The sequence below is a fragment of the Salvelinus alpinus genome, chromosome 1 (assembly GCF_045679555.1).
Source record: "Salvelinus alpinus chromosome 1, SLU_Salpinus.1, whole genome shotgun sequence".
NCBI classification, from domain to species: Eukaryota; Metazoa; Chordata; class Actinopteri; order Salmoniformes; family Salmonidae; genus Salvelinus; species Salvelinus alpinus.
This window is the reverse complement of record NC_092086.1, coordinates 11441714-11461340: the sequence shown is the minus strand read 5'-3', so window position 1 is coordinate 11461340 and position 19627 is coordinate 11441714. Positions and strand designations below refer to the sequence as shown.

Sequence of the window (19627 nt, the reverse complement as noted above, 5' to 3'; positions counted from 1 at the left end):
ACACTCCTACTCTGTGGGAGCTGGAGGAGGGGACGTCTATGATTGATGAATTATTATTGTGACATGCAATGTAACTGTCGTCAGAGCAGATCAGACTCCAGGACTTGTCATTGTGTCCAAGCCAACAGTCATCACCCACTCCTCTCCTGCTGATTCCTTTATATGTCACTCCTATATCCGCCCTTATCCCACTCCACTCTGCCTCCCAGTAACAGCGTCCAGTCAGACCCTCTCTACACAGCACCTGTCCCCAGCCCTGAAATCTCTCTGGATGATCAGGATACGGCTGCTCCTCTTTCCCCCATGTCACCTTTCTGTTCTCCTCAGACAGAGAGAGGTGTCTGTTTACTGTGTTTAGGTCCAGTGTGAGATCACAGACATCTGATGGATGAAACCAGACACAATATTAGAAATCATCATCATTCACATTAGAATGTTAATTCACTTTTCACTAATTCATTTAATGTAGATGTTTCTAGGTATCAAAAGGAGAAGTTAAGGTAACTTTATGATCATATGCTATACTGTATGGTAATATAAAACACACTTATTCCCATTATATACACACACACACACCTGTTAACATCATGAACACAAACACACATTTCTAATGTAACACGAACGCGCCACACACACACATTATCAAATCAACTATTTGTAAACTTTGATGTCCCTGATTTCTGCTTCTGTAGAACTACAGCTGATATTTAATATGATATTTAATAATATATACCAAGTAAGTAATGATTGTGATCTTTGACTTTGACTAAACTTGAATTAAGAATTATTCTTAGTCATATTCTTCACAGCAGTCAACATTCACATTGTCTAGGCCCAGGATGCATTGTGTTCTCTCCACCATGTCTCTGTCACGTTCTGACCTTAGTTCCTTTTTTATGTCTTTATTTTAGTTTTAGTTGGTCAGGGCGTGAGATGGGGCGGGCATTCTATGTTGTTTTTCTTTGTTTTGTTCTGTGTGTTATATTTCTATGTGTTTGGCCTAGTATTGTTCTCAATCAAAGGCAGGTGTCGATCGTTGTCTCTGATTGAGATTCATACTTAGGTAGCCTGTTTTCCCACTAGGGGTTGTGGGTAGTTGTTTTCCGTTTCAGTGTTTGCACCATTCGGGACAGTTTCGATTTTCATTTTGATTCTCTTGTTCTTTTTTGTATTTTGTATTCATTCTCTATTAAAGATATTATGGATACGTACCATGCTGCATTTTGGTCCTCCTCTCGTTCACCAGAATCGTTACAGTTCCACACTGTAGCGGTAAGCAGAAGAACAGAGTTATACACCTAAACTCACTCACACATAAACTGGACACACACACACACACGCACACACACACTGGACACACACACATAGGTCAGCAAATTTCTAAGTGACCCCAAACTTTTGAACGGTAGTGTATATAATTAACTAAATGTATGTTGTTTTTGGTTAATTTCAGTTTCATTACTTGTTATGCTATAAATTGTTATTTTTTTGTTGTAAGTGGTAAAATGAACTAGAAATTGTTATATTTTGCAATTGTGAGTAATTACTACTTTAGTAAGGAATTACACATTATTCAGTAATACTGCAGTTGCTACATAATTCCAATAGATGGCAGCATAAGACCACAAATGACATTTCAGAAGATTAGTTTAGTTCTCTCCCTGGAAACATCATCACTCCCCCTACTTTAGTCGATAAAAATGCATTTTTCTAGTAGTACATTCAATGTCAATTTCGTCAACCAGCATTGACCCATTCTGCCTTCTCGCAAAAGTAGCCAACTCAGCCCCGCCAAAAAGCTTGTGCCGTCACTCTCGAGCGAGGGGGATGTTGAGGTAACTTTGCTAATTATCTAATTTATCGGTACATTTGCTAACTGGTTGATGATGTCATTTATTGGAGGGCTGGATGATGCGTCTTTTCTATTCCTGTTTAGTTCCAATATGAGATTTTCAGAAACGTGTTTATAATGTAATGTATACTGGAGTTGAGGTTAGAGCAGCTGACTACTGATTATATGGTCAGAGTTCAATACCTGTTATAGTTTCTAATTATCTTCTCTCCCAAAAGCAACACAGCCCTAATACAAGATACATAGCTAACTAACACAATAATACTAGATATATAGCTAACTAACACAGCCCTAATACAAGATACATAGCTAACTAATACGAGATACATAGCTAACTAAAGTAATGAGTGACCGTTTTAGAAAATCATGGGACAAATAGTCTGTGGTTGCATGCTATTTTATGTCAATCATATTGCTGCTTGTTGCCTATAACTGATGCTTCATGGTCTTATGCTTCCATCTATTGGAAATATTTAGCAATTAAAATGTATTAATTAACTTAGACATTGGTGAGGCAGCTGAGAAATAAAGTGTATTTTTCTTGTTAATTCCTTAGATCTCAAACCTGCCCCACCTATCCCATTCCAGTTGCTGGACTTTCATATAGATGTTACCAGGTCACCCAGTTCAGACCACATTTGAAAAATATAACTTATGTGTCTTGTTTATCAAGTGTTCTGCCTTGCAATAATAAATATAATACAATAACTAAACAAAAAAAGCTAAATCCCATGCCATGTTTTATTGAGAAAATAAATGTAATGTGTCCAGCCTACTTGAGGCGCTCCGGAAATAATATTACAAACTTACAACCTTTAGAGGGGTTAAACACTAAAGTAACCGTCCATCTAGTGAAGAGAGGAAACCGGACAGAGGTAGCCAGCATCCGTCAACGAGAGAATGATGTATTGTTAGCTAAGTTAACTAGGATGCTGCTGGTATAGTAGCTAGCTAGCTTACCTAGCTGTACCGACTAGCTAGGATAACTAGGATGCTGCTGGTAGAGTAGCTAGCTAGCTTACCTAGCTGTACCGACTAGCTTGGATAACTAGGATGTTGCTGGTAGAGTAGCTAGCTAGCTGTACCAACTAGCTAGGATAACTAGGATGCTGCTGGTAGAGTAGCTAGCTAGTTTACCCTAGCTATTCCGACTAGCTTGGCTAGCTAGCAGGTCGTTCGTCTGTCCCTGTAACGGAATTCCTCCTCCTCTTCAAACGAAGAGGAGGAGCAGGGACTCGACCAAAACGCAGCGTTGTGAAATGACATGGTTTTAATGAACAAGACGAAAAAACACGAAACGAAATACACTTGAATGATTAACAAAATAACAAAACGGAGTAGACAGACCTGGACATGGAACTTACATAAATACACAAAGAACTCACGAACAGGAACAGACTACATAAACCGAGACAGTCCCGTGTGGCGCGACAAACACTGACACAGGAGACAACCACCCACAAACAAACAGTGTGAAAACACCTACCTTAATATGACTCTCAATTAGAGGAAATGAAAACCACCTGCCTCTAATTGAGAGCCATACCAGGCAACCCATTAAACCAACATAGAAACAGAAAACATAGACTGCCCACCCAAACTCACGCCCTGACCATCAAACACATACAAAAACAACAGAAAACAGGTCAGGAACGTGACAGTCCTTCATCTCGATGATTGCGAATCAGCTTACCTAGCTGTACTGACCACAAAATGAAACAAGGATAGAGAGTGAAAATGATTTGGCTACACTCATACTGTCCCTGACCTTAAGCAAAAAGCTAATTTAACAATAAACTTCAGCTTAATTTAACGATAAACTGTAACGAACTCCATCGTTATTCCCCAAGATCACCTCAGCCCACTCTGCGTGTAACTGGACAGTATCCTTGGTGCCACACCGAACGGGGACGCGGATAGTTCTGTACGGGGACACGGACAGTTCAGATATGTAGGGCCGGCTTCATGACATCCGGCTCAATACTCAATCTAGCCCTGCCAGTGCGGGGAGGTGGAATAACCCGCACCGAGCTATGCACACATACAGGAGACACCGTGCGCTCTACTGCGTAACACGGTGTCTGCCCGTACTCCCGCTCTCCACGGTTAGCCTGGGAAGTGGGCGCAGGTCTCCTACCTGCCCTAGACCCACTACCTCTTATCCCCCCCCCAAGAAATGTTTGGGTTGATACAGATTTACATGCAACAGTATGTCTTGTGCTTTTAGCAATGACATGTATAATAATTATATATAATTAGTCTGCAAAGCATTTTGTCTTCATTTTCGCAGATTAACTGATGCTTATTTCTGAAGATTAACTCAGGCTAAGGAGTTGGACCTGTGAAAGGTGGCTGGTTCGAATCCCTGGCCGGGCGCTGGAAAGAACAGATGGAATTGTTCTGACCACTGGAGGCCTGCTGGGTTCACATCCTCAAAACATGAACCTTTTGTTGATCAGAACTCTAGAGGTTCTTCTTCACTGAACCCTAAACCTGCTCAGATGAATTCAGTGACAATCAGGTTTGTCAGCATGATAAGTGATAAAAGCCTTGTAATAGTTTGTCATCTGTAGAGAGATTATGTCTTTATCTGAAAAAGACAGATTGAGTTATTAGCGATGAAGTTGCAACTATCAGCTGCTGTAAACCTGTGTGATTGGCCACTATGCTGTGGCCCTCACCATCTGGCCACCTGGCCCATAGAGACTAAAGGCCTATACTGTGGCCCTCACCAACTGGTCATCTGGCCCATAGAGCCTAAAGGACTATGCTGTGGCCCTCACCATCTGGCCACCTGGCCCATAGAGACTAAATGACTATGCTGTGGCCCTCACCAACTGGCCATCTGGCCCATAGAGACTAAAGGACTATGCTGTGGCCCTCACCAACTGGCCATCTGGTCCATAGAGACTAAAGGACTATGCTGTGGCCCTCACCAACTGGTCACCTGGCCCATAGAGCCTAAAGGACTATGCTGTGGCCCTCACCAACTGGCCATCTGGTCCATAGAGACTAAAGGACTATGCTGTGGCCCTCACCAACTGGCCATCTGGTCCATAGAGACTAAAGGACTATGCTGTGGCCCTCACCAACTGGCCACCTGGCCCATAGAGACTAAAGGACTATGCTGTGGCCCTCACCAACTGGCCATCTGGTCCATAGAGACTAAAGGACTATGCTGTGGCCCTCACCAACTGGCCATCTGGTCCATAGAGACTAAAGGACTATGCTGTGGCCCTCACCAACTGGCCACCTGGCCCATAGAGACTAAAGGACTATGCTGTGACCCTCACCAACTGGCCACCTGGCCCATAGAGACTAAAGGACTATGCTGTGGCTCTCACCAACTGGCCATCTGTTCCATAGAGACTAAATGACTATGCTGTGGCCCTCACCAACTGGCCATCTGGCCCATAGAGACTAAAGGACTATGCTGTGGCCCTCACCAACTGGCCATCTGGTCCATAGAGACTAAAGGACTATGCTGTGGCCCTCACCAACTGGTCACCTGGCCCATAGAGCCTAAAGGACTATGCTGTGGCCCTCACCAACTGGCCATCTGGTCCATAGAGACTAAAGGACTATGCTGTGGCCCTCACCAACTGGCCATCTGGTCCATAGAGACTAAAGGACTATGCTGTGGCCCTCACCAACTGGCCACCTGGCCCATAGAGACTAAAGGACTATGCTGTGGCCCTCACCAACTGGCCATCTGGTCCATAGAGACTAAAGGACTATGCTGTGGCCCTCACCAACTGGCCATCTGGTCCATAGAGACTAAAGGACTATGCTGTGGCCCTCACCAACTGGCCACCTGGCCCATAGAGACTAAAGGACTATGCTGTGACCCTCACCAACTGGCCACCTGGCCCATAGAGACTAAAGGACTATGCTGTGGCCCTCACCAACTGGCCATCTGGTCCATAGAGACTAAAGGACTATGCTGTGACCCTCACCAACTGGCCACCTGGCCCATAGAGACTAAAGGACTATGCTGTGGCTCTCACCAACTGGCCATCTGGTCCATAGAGACTAAAGGACTATGCTGTGGCCCTCACCAACTGGCCACCTGGCCCATAGAGACTAAAGGACTATGCACTCTACACTGCACACCACATCAAGCCATCTCTGAACTGAACACCAAATAACTGAACTATTCTGCATTATCTCTCTGTTCATCTCTTAGATACATTTATACTGATACTGTAAATGTGGACATCCACTGTATATCAACTGTTTATCCACTGTACTGTTTATGAACTGTTTATCAACTGTATATCGACTGTACTGTTTATCAACTGTATAGTCACTGTACTGTATATCAACTGTATATCATTGTACTGTATTTCAACTGTATATCCACTGTATTGTTTATCAACTGTATATCATTGTACTGTATATCAACTGTATATCCACTCTACTGTATATCCACTGTACTGTTTATGAACTGTTTATCCACTGTACTGTATATCAACTGTATATCCACTCTACTGTATATCAACTGTATATCCACTGTACTGTATATCCACTGTATATCAACTGTACTGTATATCAACTGTATATCCACTGTATATCCACTGTACTGTATATCAACTGTATATCAACTGTACTGTATATCCACTGTACTGTTTATCAACTGTATATCAACTGTACTGTATATCCACTGTACTGTTTATCAACTGTATATCAACTGTACTGTATATCAACTGTATATCCACTCTACTGTATATCAACTGTATATCCACTGTATATCAACTGTATATCCACTGTACTGTATATCAACTGTATATCCACTGTATATCAACTGTATATCCACTGTACTGTTTATTAACTGTATATCAACTGTATATCCACTCTACTGTATATCAACTGTATATCCACTCTACTGTATATCAACTGTATATCCACTGTATATCAACTGTATATCCACTGTATATCCACTGTACTGTTTATTAACTGTATATCAACTGTATATCCACTCTACTGTATATCAACTGTATATCAACTGTATATCCACTGTACTGTATATCCACTGTACTGTATATCAACTGTATATCCACTGTATTGTATATCAACTGTATATCCACTGTATATCCACTGTACTGTATATGTGTATATCCACTGTTCATTCTCTTATAGCTGTATGCTCACTCTACCTAGTTGTGTATAATGTTGTAGGGAAACTGTGTAAACTATTCTGTCTGTATTCTCTCTCTAAATGTTGTCTATCACTAGCAGCAACATATCAACTTGTAGTGTATTTGCAGTTTAAAAACGCTTCTGAAGTTTGTAATTTCAGACTTGAGTTTTCCTCACGAAAAATGTATCAACCTACAATAATGTCCATTAAATATAATTCACATAATAATTCACATTTCCTGATGCTGCAGGAATGTTTTCCTGCTGTAGTAAACTGACTCAAATTAAGATCCTACATCTGTATGTGCAAATGTACTTGGCGAATAAATGAGGTGATTCTATAAAGGTTGAGTCTCTAGATTCCCTTGCTGCTCTGGAGAAATAATGAAATGGTTGTCATGGTGATTTAAACTGGGACTGTTATCTCCCAACTCTGAGACTGGGACTGGTTATCTCCCAACTCTGAGGAGATGTCATTGTGATGTCATTAGTTACATTTCACCCAGTTGATAAAGGCAGCTACAAGGCTGAACCCAGAAGACAACTCTAAATCAACACTTACTGATTTTATCCTAAAATCCTTTGACTCGTATTATTGTTTCTCTTTGTTCATCAGGTAGTCTATGATATTATTATTGTAGCAAACAGCGGGGAAGTGAACCCAGGTCGCACCTGTAAAAGGCCAACAAGCTACGCATCGCGCCATTGGCACCAATTGGGTTACTTGGTTGGAATTGGCTCAAATAGCGAGGATCACTACACGATAGTGGAACTATGGTACAATGACATTATCATATGAAATGTAGAGGATCACTACACTATAGAGGACCTATGATACAATTACATTATCATATGAAATGTAGAGGTTCACTACACTATAGTGGAACTATGATACAATTACATTATCATATGAAATGTAGAGGATCACTACACTATAGAGGAACTATGATACAATTACATTATCATATGAAATGTAGAGGCTCACTACACTATAGTGGAACTATGATACAATTACATTATCATATGAAATGTAGAGGCTCACTACACTATAGAGGGACTATGATACAATTACATTATCATATGAAATGTAGAGGATCACTACACTATAGTGGAACTATGATAAAATTACATTATCATATGAAATGTAGAGGATCCCTACACTATAGAGGAACTATGATCCAATACATTATCATATGAAATGTAGAGGATCACTACACTATAGAGGAACTATGGTACAATTACATTATCATATGAAATGTAGAGGATCTATGATACAATTACATTATCATATGAAATGTAGAGGATCACTACACTATAGAGGAACTATGATACAATTACATTATCATATGAAATGTAGAGGATCACTACACTATAGTGGAACTATGGTACAATTACATTATCATATGAAATGTAGAGGATCTATGATACAATTACATTATCATATGAAATGTAGAGGATCACTACACTATAGAGGAACTATGATACAATTACATTATCATATGAAATGTAGAGGATCACTACACTATAGTGGAACTATGGTACAATTACATTATCATATGAAATGTAGAGGATCTATGATACAATTACATTATCATATGAAATGTAGAGGATCACTACACTATAGAGGAACTATGATACAATTACATTATCATATGAAATGTAGAGGATCACTACACTATAGAGGAACTATGATACAATTACATTATCATATGAAATGTAGAGGATCACTACACTATAGAGGAACTATGATACAATTACATTATCATATGAAATGTAGAGGATCTATGATACAATTACATTATCATATGAAATGAAGAGGATCACTACACTATAGAGGAACTATGATAAAATTACATTATCATATGAAATGTAGAGGATCACTACACTATAGTGGAACTATGATACAATTACATTATCATATGAAATGTAGAGGATCACTACACTATAGTGGAACTATGGTACAATTACATTATCATATGAAATACTAACATTACACCATACATTTAATTGATCTACTGTTAGGAGTGTTTAACTTCCATTCACTATACTAACATTACACCATACATTTAATTTATCTACTGTTAGGAGTGTTTCACTTCACTATACTAACATTACACCATACATTTAATTTATCTACTGTTAGGAGTGTTTTACTTCACTATACTAACATTACACCATACATTTAATTTATCTACTGTTAGGAGTGTTTTACTTCACTATACTAACATTACACCATACATTTAATTGATCTACTGTTAGGAGTGTTTTACTTCACTATACTAACATTACACCATACATTTAATTTATCTACTGTTAGGAGTGTTTTACTTCACTATACTAACATTACACCATACATTTAATTTATCTACTGTTAGGAGTGTTTTACTTCACTATACTAACATTACACCATACATTTAATTTATCTACTGTTAGGAGTGTTTTACTTCCATTCACTATACTAACATTACAACATACATTTAATTTATCTACTGTTAGGAGTGTTTTACTTCACTATACTAACATTACACCATACATTTAATTTATCTACTGTTAGGAGTGTTTTACTTCACTATACTAACATTACACCATAAATTTAATTTATTTACACACTTTACAATAATCCCTGGCAGGATTCTCACCTTGTAGCCTGAATTCACAACCAGAACATGTCAAGTCATTGAGATATTTTCCGTTGTGCTGAGAGATCACCTTCCTGATGACTAGCGCTCTGTATATTCTGATGGATGAGGCCTGAGCTGGAATGTGAAGCTAACTGAAGCTGTCTAACTTTAGAAAACCAGTATATCTAGCTTGCATCATAGTTTACCCCTCAGGCTACGTTCAGGTTTCAGCATCAGGCAGGTATCAACAGCCGAGTCGTAGGCTACAACCTGGGTTGTATTCATTAGTTTACTCCACAGCCAACAGTTTTAAAATGTTGCATAAAAAATAAACAGTTTACTCTAAACGCTGTACAATGTGACCTAAACGGTTTCTGTTGCCAAACGTTTTGCTACGGTGGGCACTAATGAATACACACAACCTATTTTGAGGAAGTGTAAGTTGCTGTTAGTCTTTCCACGATATTTATTTGTCTCTCTTTTACACAACATACCTTCCTGAGTGAAAAGCATTAACAGTAGATTAGAAAGAGAAAATGTTTGTTTGTTGCTTGTTGTGTTTTAAGCCTGTTTTGAGAAGACAAGTCTATAGACCTATGATACAGTACACTCTTAGAATAAAGGGTTCCAAACGGGTCCTCCGGCTGTCCCCATTGGTTATTATTTTGGGTTCCAGGTAGAACCCTTCTGGCTTCCAGGTAGAACCCTCTGTGGAAAGGGTTCTGTATGGAACCAAAAAGGGTTCTACCTAGTACCAAAAGGGGTTCTACAAAGGGTTCTCCTATGGGGACAGCCAAAGAAGATTCTAGATAGTGTAGGAGCGATCACCCTGGGGCACACAGATGGGCACAGAAAGAATTCACTCCACGTATCTAATTTATATCGAAAACATTTTAAGAAGAGTAGGACTATTATAACACTGTCCACCAACAATATCATCAACTATATGAATACACATAACAATACCATCAACTATATGAATACACATAACAATATCATCAACTATATGAATACACATAACAATATCATCAACTATATGAATACACATAACAATATCATCAACTATATTAATACACATAACAATATCATCAACTATATGAATACACATAACAATATCATCAACTATATTAATACACATAACAATATCATCAACTATATGAATACACATAACAATCGTCGTCTTACCTTGTATCTCTCAGTAGAAACAGAGTCTGAATGATCATTTGGTCGTAGAAAGTTACTTTTGTTTGCTCAACTCATTTACATATCAGGTTCTCTCTCTCTCTCTCTCTCTCTCTCTCTCTCTCTCTCTCTCTCTCTCTCTCTCTCTCTCTCTCTCTCTCAAAAGTTCCAAGAAATATAATATTTTAGTACCAAGTGATATGACATCATCATGATTTATGAATCAAACTTTCATTTGATGCATTAGAATGTATGTAAGAAATATGATTGTGTGAAATCTATGTCAATGTAGACCAGCATAATGTTCAACAACAGATCTATGTCAATGTAGACCAGCATAAAGTACAACAACAGATCTATGTCAATGTAGACCAGTATAAAGTAAAACAACAGATCTATGTCAATGTAGACCAACATTAAGTACAACAACAGATCCATGTCAATGTAGACCAGCATAAAGTACAACAACAGATCTATGTCAATGTAGACCAGCATAAAGTACAACAACAGATCTATGTCAATGTAGACCAGCATAAAGTACAACAACAGATCCATGTCAATGTAGACCAGCATAATGTACAACAACAGATCTATGTCAATGTAGACCAGCATAAAGTAAAACAACAGATCTATGTCAATGTAGACCAGCATAAAGTACAACAACAGATCTATGTCAATGTAGACCAGCATAAAGTACAACAACAGATCTATGTCAATGTAGACCAGCATAAAGTACAACAACAGATCTATGTCAATGTAGACCAGCATAAAGTACAACAACAGATCTATGTCAATGTAGACCAGCATAATGTACAACAACAGATCTATGTCAATGTAGACCAGCATAAAGTAAAACAACAGATCTATGTCAATGTAGACCAGCATAAAGTACAACAACAGATCTATGTCAATGTAGACCAGCATAAAATACAACAACAGATCTATGTCAATGTAGACCAGCATAAAGTACAACAACAGATCTATGTCAATGTAGACCAGCATAAAGTACAACAACAGATCTATGTCAATGTAGACCAGCATAAAATACAACAACAGATCTATGTCAATGTAGACCAGCATAAAGTACAACAACAGATCTATGTCAATGTAGACCAGCATAAAATACAACAACAGATCTATGTCAATGTAGACCAGCATAAAGTACAACAACAGATCTATGTCAATGTAGACCAGCATAAAGTACAACAACAGATCTGTGTCAATGTAGACCAGCATAAAGTAAAACAACAGATCAATGTCAATGTAGACCAGCATAGAGTACAAGAACAGATGGACAAGTGGAATTCAGTAAATACTTTATGGCCTTATCGCCAAGACCTTGCTTCCCTTCCTTGAGCACAACAACAAATCCATGATAGAGGTGTGTTATGTAATTACGTCATATAGTGTGCTAGTCATTACAAATCAGGAAGGACGGACATGGTAACAACAAGTTGACTAATGTTATTTTCTTTGCCGTTCGGCCGTGTAAGTTTTTAGAGTGTGTTTATTAAATGTATTAAATCTTTAAGCACTGCTATTCAATCTTTATGGTAAGTATTGTTGTGGCAGCATCATGTTATGGGTATGCTTGTCATCAGCTGGGGAGTTTGTCAAGATCAAAATAAACCTGAATGGAGAAAAGCCCAGGTAGAAAGTTCAAGGAAATCTTGCCTCAGTCTTCTGAAAACCTTGGGATAGAGTTTTATTATTCAGCTTGACAATTTCACAGATGTTAATGAGAAAAGCCCAGGTAGAAAGTTAAAGGAAACGCCTCAGTCTTCTGAAAACCCTGGGATAGAGTTTTATTATTCAGCTTGACAATTACACAGATGTTAATGCTAAAGACCCCAGAATGGCTTTTCAAGAGGTGTTGGGTGTTTCTGAGTGGTCTAGTCTCAGTCCTGACTTATTCTGAGTGGTCTAGTCTCAGTCCTGACTTATTCTGAGTGGTCTAGTCTCAGTCCTGACTTATTCTGAGTGGTCTAGTCTCAGTCCTGACTTATTCTGAGTGGTCTAGTCTCAGTCCTGACTTATTCTGAGTGGTCTAGTCTCAGTCCTGACTTACATTTGCTTGAAAATCCGAGGTTTGAATATTGCTGTCCATCAATGATTCCCAATCAAATGTAAAGTGCTTGAGCAATTTTGACAAAAAGTATGAATATACATGAATATGTTGCTCAAAGAGCAAAGTTGGTAGAATCTTATTACAAATTGCTTCCACCAAGTATTAAGTCATGGGGTGGAGACTTCACTCAGGGGGTGGAGACTTAACTCAGAGGCTGGAGACCTAACTCAGGGGGGTGGAGACTTATCCAATTATGACATTTAAGGTTTTTTCTTTGTGTTTAAAAAAACATAATCTAGAACTTTCTTAACACTTTTTGAATGTGGAGTAGGTTGTGTACAGTGGTTTCTCCTTTAAAAGTTGCGAGTTTACACACCGAGACTTAGAGGTACCCAGCGTCACGGCTTCATTGCTCCAGACCACCACCAGGGGGAGTTAGAGGTACCCAGCATCACGGCTTCATTACTCCAGACCACCACCAGGGGGAGTTAGAGGTACCCAGCGTCACGGCTTCATTGCTCCAGACCACCACCAGGGGGAGTTAGAGGTACCCAGCGTCACGGCTTCATTGTTCCAGACCACCACAAGGGGGAGTTAGAGGTACCCAGCTTCACGGCTTCATTGCTCCAGACCACCACCAGGGGGAGTTAGAGGTACCCAGCGTCACGGCTTCATTGCTCAAGACCACCACAAGGGGGAGTTAGAGGTACCCAGCGTCACGGCATCATTGCTCCAGACCACCACCAGGGGGAGTTAGAGGTACCCAGCGTCACGGCTTCATTGTTCCAGACCACCACAAGGGGGAGTTAGAGGTACCCAGCGTCACTGCATCATTGCTCCAGACCACCACCAGGGGGAGTTAGAGGTACCCAGCGTCACGGCTTCATTGCTCCAGACCACCACAAGGGGGAGATAAAGCACTCATTATGCATTTGGGTCCCAAGGTTTTCATATGACCAATCATATCGAGTGGTTCCAATGACGGATTTGACGTGAGCCACCCGTCCCTGGTGAATTTCTTCAACAAGGATGGCTGACAAAACATTACGGGGGAAGCAAATGTAAGTAGTTATAACGTCATAACGAGTCAAGCAACAAATGTACAATTGAGAGGAATATGTTAGTTAATGTAGAGACAAATGATTGTGCATATTTTTTTGTCATAAGGTTAATTTACAAAAATTGTTATTTAGCATGTTAGCTGACTAGCTAACATTGCCAGTTAGCTAGCTGGGATTATGACGTGAGTATGACATTGTAATATGTGTTGTTTAATGTTATAGGGACTCCTGAGAAAACCAGCAAACCGGGCTGTCTACCTGGGAAACAGTGGATGTGAAGAATCTAGCTAGCTAAAGCATTTTCTACATTACCTACAGTATGTAGCCGATCTGTGTATGGACCCTAAAACATTAGGTTCTGAACTAATATTCATACTGTTAGGTTCTTATTTTTCAGTGTAAACAACTCACAGACACTAGAGAAGCTTTAACCAAGTGTAATTCTTCCCAAAGGTTCTGTACAGCTGTAATTCAGCCAACATGTCTCCCATCACAGGTATATATATCCCCCTTAAGACACGCCTCCTTCTCTCCATTCCTTACATCTTATGGTTCCACAGGAACAGGAAACCTTTATTACTCCCTTCAGGGGATCTGACCTCCTGACCTCAACCCCTCCTTCTTCTGGTTCCACAGGAACAGGAAACCTTTATTACTCCCTTCAGGGGATCTGACCTCCTGACCTCAACCCCTCCTTCTTCTGGTTCCACAGGAACAGGAAACCTTTATTACTCCCTTCAGGGGATCTGACCTCCTGACCTCAACCCCTCCTTCTTCTTCTTCTTCTGATCTATCATGTCTTTAATATCTCAATGTTCAAAATGTCAAATCCAACACATCAGAACAGAGAATCTTGTTTTCTCGTGGTCTTAGAGTCCTTTAGGTGCCTTTTGGCAAACTCCAAGCTGGCTGTCATGTGCCTTTTACTGAGGAGTGGCTTCCGCCTGGCCACTCTACCATAAAGGCCTGATTGGTGGAATGCTACAGTGATGGTTGTCCTTCTGGAATGTTCTCCCATCTCCACAGAGGAACTCTGGCGCTCTGTCAGAGTGACCATCGGGGTTCTTGGTCACCCCCCTCCCTTGCTCAGTTTGGCCGACTGGCCAGCTATAGGAAGAGTCTTGGTGGTTCCAAACTTCTTCCATTTAAGAATGATGGAGGCCACTGTGTTCGTGGGGACTTTCAACGCTGCAAAAATTTTTTGGTACCCTTCCCCAGAAATGTACCGCAACACAATCCTGTCTTGGAACTCTATAGACAATTCCTTCGACCTCATGGCTTGTTTTTTGTTCTGACATGCACTGTCAACTGTGGGACCTCATAAAGATAGGTGTGTGCCTTTCCAAATCATGTGTGTACCTTTCCAAATCATGTCCAATCAATTGAATTTACCACAGGTGGATCCAAATCAGTTGTAGAAACATCTCAAGGATGATAAATGGAAACAGGATGCAACTGAGCTCAATTTCAAGTCTCATAGCAAAGGGTCTGAATAGTCATGTAAATAAGGTATTTCTGTTTATTATTTTTATGCATTTGCAAAAATGTTTAAAAAAAAAAGATTTTGCTTTGTCGTTATGGGGTATTGTGATGTCGTTATGGGGTATTGTGATGTCATTGAGGTATTGCGTGTAGATTGCTGAATGTTAGAATAAGGCTGTTACGTAACAAAATGTGGAAAAAGTCAGGGAGTCTGAATAATTACTGAAAGCACTGTAGGTCATGTGTCAACATCATTCCACGGAGGGCCAAGCGGCTGTGGACCTTCGTTCCTCCCTTGAACGTGATTGATAATTAAGTAAGGAACTCCCCTCATCTGATTGTCTAGGTCTTAGTTGAAAGGAAAACCACAAAACCAGCAGACACTAGGCCCTCCATGGAATGAGGTTGACACGCTATCCACCATTAGGAACAAGGAAGCATATTCTGATCAGTGAACAAGGAAGCATATTCTATTCAGTGAACAAGGAAGCATATTCTAATCAGTGAACAAGAAGGCACTGTTTTTTTTTTCTCTTCTCAGGCTGTCCCCAAGGCCTCCATCTATAACTTTGCATGTGTAGGTGGTAGAACATTGATAGACTGGCTGCTACAAAGTCAACAACTCAGCAGACGGCCTGCGATGTTTCTGTAATCACACCACTAACTTCGCTGTGCTTATGGTGAGCTGCTTTCATCTCCCTTTTACTGACCACATTTTGACCTATGGCTTTTTGACCCACGACCCCATTTTAATATCTGAAAATCGTGACCCATGTGATTTTAAAAATTTATTTAAGAGCCAATGTTTCCTCTTTTATTTGGGGCTATGGTAGTCAGTTGCAAAACATTCTAACAGTATTTCTGATTGTCTTCTCAACTCACCATCACATACTGTTAATGTGGGGCTATGACAGTCTGACATAATATCCCTTACCTCACCACCACTAATGAGATGGTGAGATAAGAGACATGACGCGTCGGCGGTTCTCAAAGTCAGAGGGTTGTGGTTGACAGTGTGCACCTTATCTCGGCTGTCATCTCCAACCTGTATCATTATTTGGTTTCAATGCAAACGAGTGCACTAAACAAAAGCCTCACACAGATATGAGCTGGCAAAGGATGAGTTGTAATGCTCAGAGGGAGACTGCAGAGTAATCCCTTTGAGTCAGGAACCAAAATGCGTTATCTGCAGCATTAGGTCATGTGATGGCTCCATCAGTTTTCCATTTCACTTACCGGCATGTCAACTGAGGCAGGATCACAAAGAAGTCTTTCTGCTGAATCGGTCACTCATCTGTAGAATGTTTTTGTATTTCCCCTCCATGCTTGCGTTCAGTTTTTTCAGGTTCCCAAATATGTCATTACTTTTTGTTCGTTTTTTAAATATAACCTTTATTTAACTAGGCAAGTCAGTTAACCTTTCTCGCCCCGTGGTTCCGCTAGCGGAACACCCACAACATTCCGCGAAATTTAGAAATATTTAACTTCCACACATTAACAAGTCCAATACAGCAAATGAAAGATAAACATCTTGTGAATCCAGCCAACATGTCCGATTTTTAAAATGTTTTACAGCGAAAACACAATATATATTTATGTTAGCTCACCACAATAGCCAAACACACAACGCCATGTTTTCACCGCCAACATAGCTTTCACAAAACCTACAAATAGAGATAAAATTAATCACTCACCTTTGAACAACTTCATCAGATGACAGTCTTATAACATCATGTTATACAATACATTTATGTTTTGTTCGAAAATGTGCATATTTATAGGTATAAATCGTAGTTTTACATTGCAGCCACCGTCACAAATAGTAAAACAGAACTCATTTGGCAGCAAACTTCCAAACAGGAAGTGAAAATTCTGAAAATGGGGCTCTGTGTCAGGGCTTGCCTATTCAATTGCCTTATATTTATGGATCTGTATGCACTTCATACGCCTTCCACTAGATGTCAACAGGCAGTAGAAACTTCAGAGTGTTTTCTATCCAATAGTAATAATAATATGCATATCGTATGATCTAGAACAGAGTACGAGGCCGTTAAATTTGGGCACGATTTTTTCCCAAAGTGAAAACAGTGCCCCCTATTCACTAAGAGGTTTAGAACAAATTATTATGTACAATGACAGCCTACCTACAGGGTCAGCCCCTGGAGCACATTAAGGTGAAGTGCCTTGCTCAAGGACACATCCACAGGTTTTTTCACCTTGTCAGCTCAGGTATTCGAACCAGCGACCTTTCGTTTAATGGCCCAACGCTCTAACTACTAGGCTACCTGCCGCCATTTACCTAGGCAAGGAGACACATTATATTTTCATTACACAGAAAGTCAACAAAGTCTGTTTAGTTTTTTTCCAGCGCTGCATGGCTATATTGATGAAAAACAGTTTCCATGAGATCGGATGGCATCCTCTGTGCAGTTTCATGCTGGAGAATCATCAGACAGAACACTATGTCCTTGTGAATAGCATCCCCCGACATGTAGCCAACAAAAGTAAATGAATGGGCATCTCGGCCCTCACAACTAACTTCCATTTGGAAAGCTGGGGAGGTTTTGAGTGGTTCAGTTAGTTTCCTATTGATTGATAGCTGTGGTATCAACTCTTAGTTTCACAGTGTTATCTGCTAGCTGTAGAATCAACTCTTAGTTTCACAGTGTTATCTGCTAGCTGTAGAATCAACTCTTAGTTTCACAGTGTTATCTGCTAGCTGTAGAATCAACTCTTAGTTTCACAGTGTTATCTGCTAGCTGTAGTATCAACTCTTAGTTTCACAGTGTTATCTGCTAGCTGTAGTATCAACTCTTAGTTTCACAGTGTTATCTGCTAGCTGAAGAATCAACTTTTAGTTTCACAGTGTTATCTGCTAGCTGTAGAATCAACTCTTAGTTTCCCAGTGTTATCTGCTAGCTGTAGTATCAACTCTTAGTTTCACAGTGTTATCTGCTAGCTGTAGAATCAACTTTTAGTTTCACAGTGTTATCTGCTAGCTGTAGTATCAACACTTAGTTTCACAGTGTTATCTGCTAGCTGTAGTATCAACTCTTAGTTTCACAGTGTTATCTGCTAGCTGTGGTATCAACTCTTAGTTTCACAGTGTTATCTGCTAGCTGTAGTATCAACTCTTAGTTTCACAGTGTTATCTGCTAGCTGAAGAATCAACTTTTAGTTTCACAGTGTTATCTGCTAGCTGTAGTATCAACTCTTAGTTTCACAGTGTTATCTGCTAGCTGTGGTATCAACTCTTAGTTTCACAGTGTTATCTGCTAGCTGTAGAATCAACTCTTAGTTTCACAGTGTTATCTGCTAGCTGTAGAATCAACTCTTAGTTTCACAGTGTTATCTGCTAGCTGTAGAATCAACTCTTAGTTTCAGTGTTATCTGCTAGCTGTAGAATCAACACTTAGTTTCACAGTGTTATCTGCTACCTGTAGTATCAACTCTTAGTTTCACAGTGTTATCTGCTAGCTGTAGAATCAACTCTTAGTTTCCCAGTGTTATCTGGTAGCTGTGGTATCAACTCTTAGTTTCACAGTGTTATCTGCTAGCTGTAGTATCAACTCTTAGTTTCACAGTGTTATCTGTCCAAGGTATTGATGTGAGTTTCTGTGCCTCTGCTTCACCACACCTTGTTTTCACCATATCTATTGTGGAGGTAATATCTCTGCAGTAGTGTGTGGTTTCATACCGTAGTGGACTTAGCCGTTCACCTGGGAATAGGGTGACCACGTGTCCCAGATTGGCCCTTTGTCCCACAACCAAACTACCACGTCCCGCATTTCATCAGCAAATTCAAACACCAGTCATTTAGAAAAAAACATTGTTTTGTCCAGTACATTTGTCCAGTGTTTTGTCAGACATTCCTACCCGTGTCTTGCGGTCACGTTGCGCTGATGATGAAATATACCTCCATATCATAAGGATGTGGCAGCCTAAGCCAAGGGGATGTTAAACACTTCTCCAACCGTTGTTGAGATCTGATATTCTGCGCAGCGCAAGACGAGGCCTATCATCAACAAATATGTCTATAATCCTTTTAGCCTAAATTCCAGCTAAACTTGGAGAGGACAGTTAGGTCTCCTAACTACTTCAAAAAGCTTCTGATGAAGAGCTAGAAAAGTAAGTAAATAGCCATATTAGACTGAAAGATATAAGAATAGCAGTGGGAAGTAGGGTGCTGAGAATAGCAGTGGGAAGTAGGGTGATGAGAATA

General features: G+C 40.0%; 3 protein-coding genes across 3 annotated transcripts in view; all 3 read right to left on the bottom strand.

The window, feature by feature from the left end:
* The window catches only part of LOC139583688 (NLR family CARD domain-containing protein 3-like), a 672088-nt gene that overhangs the window by 2966 nt on the left and 649495 nt on the right, over window positions 1-19627 (bottom strand). Inside the window, exon 15 of the mRNA XM_071415422.1 lies at window positions 1-381. This exon is cut by the window's left edge and continues 2966 nt beyond it. Within this exon, the coding sequence (XP_071271523.1) occupies window positions 1-381 (381 nt within the window). The remainder of the gene's footprint in view (window positions 382-19627) is intronic.
* Window positions 1-19627, bottom strand: part of LOC139581409 (NACHT, LRR and PYD domains-containing protein 12-like) — a 234075-nt gene that overhangs the window by 132816 nt on the left and 81632 nt on the right. The window lies entirely within an intron of this gene.
* The window catches only part of LOC139554938 (nuclear transcription factor Y subunit gamma-like), a 94477-nt gene that overhangs the window by 10272 nt on the left and 64578 nt on the right, over window positions 1-19627 (bottom strand). The gene's annotated exons all lie outside the window — the stretch shown is intronic.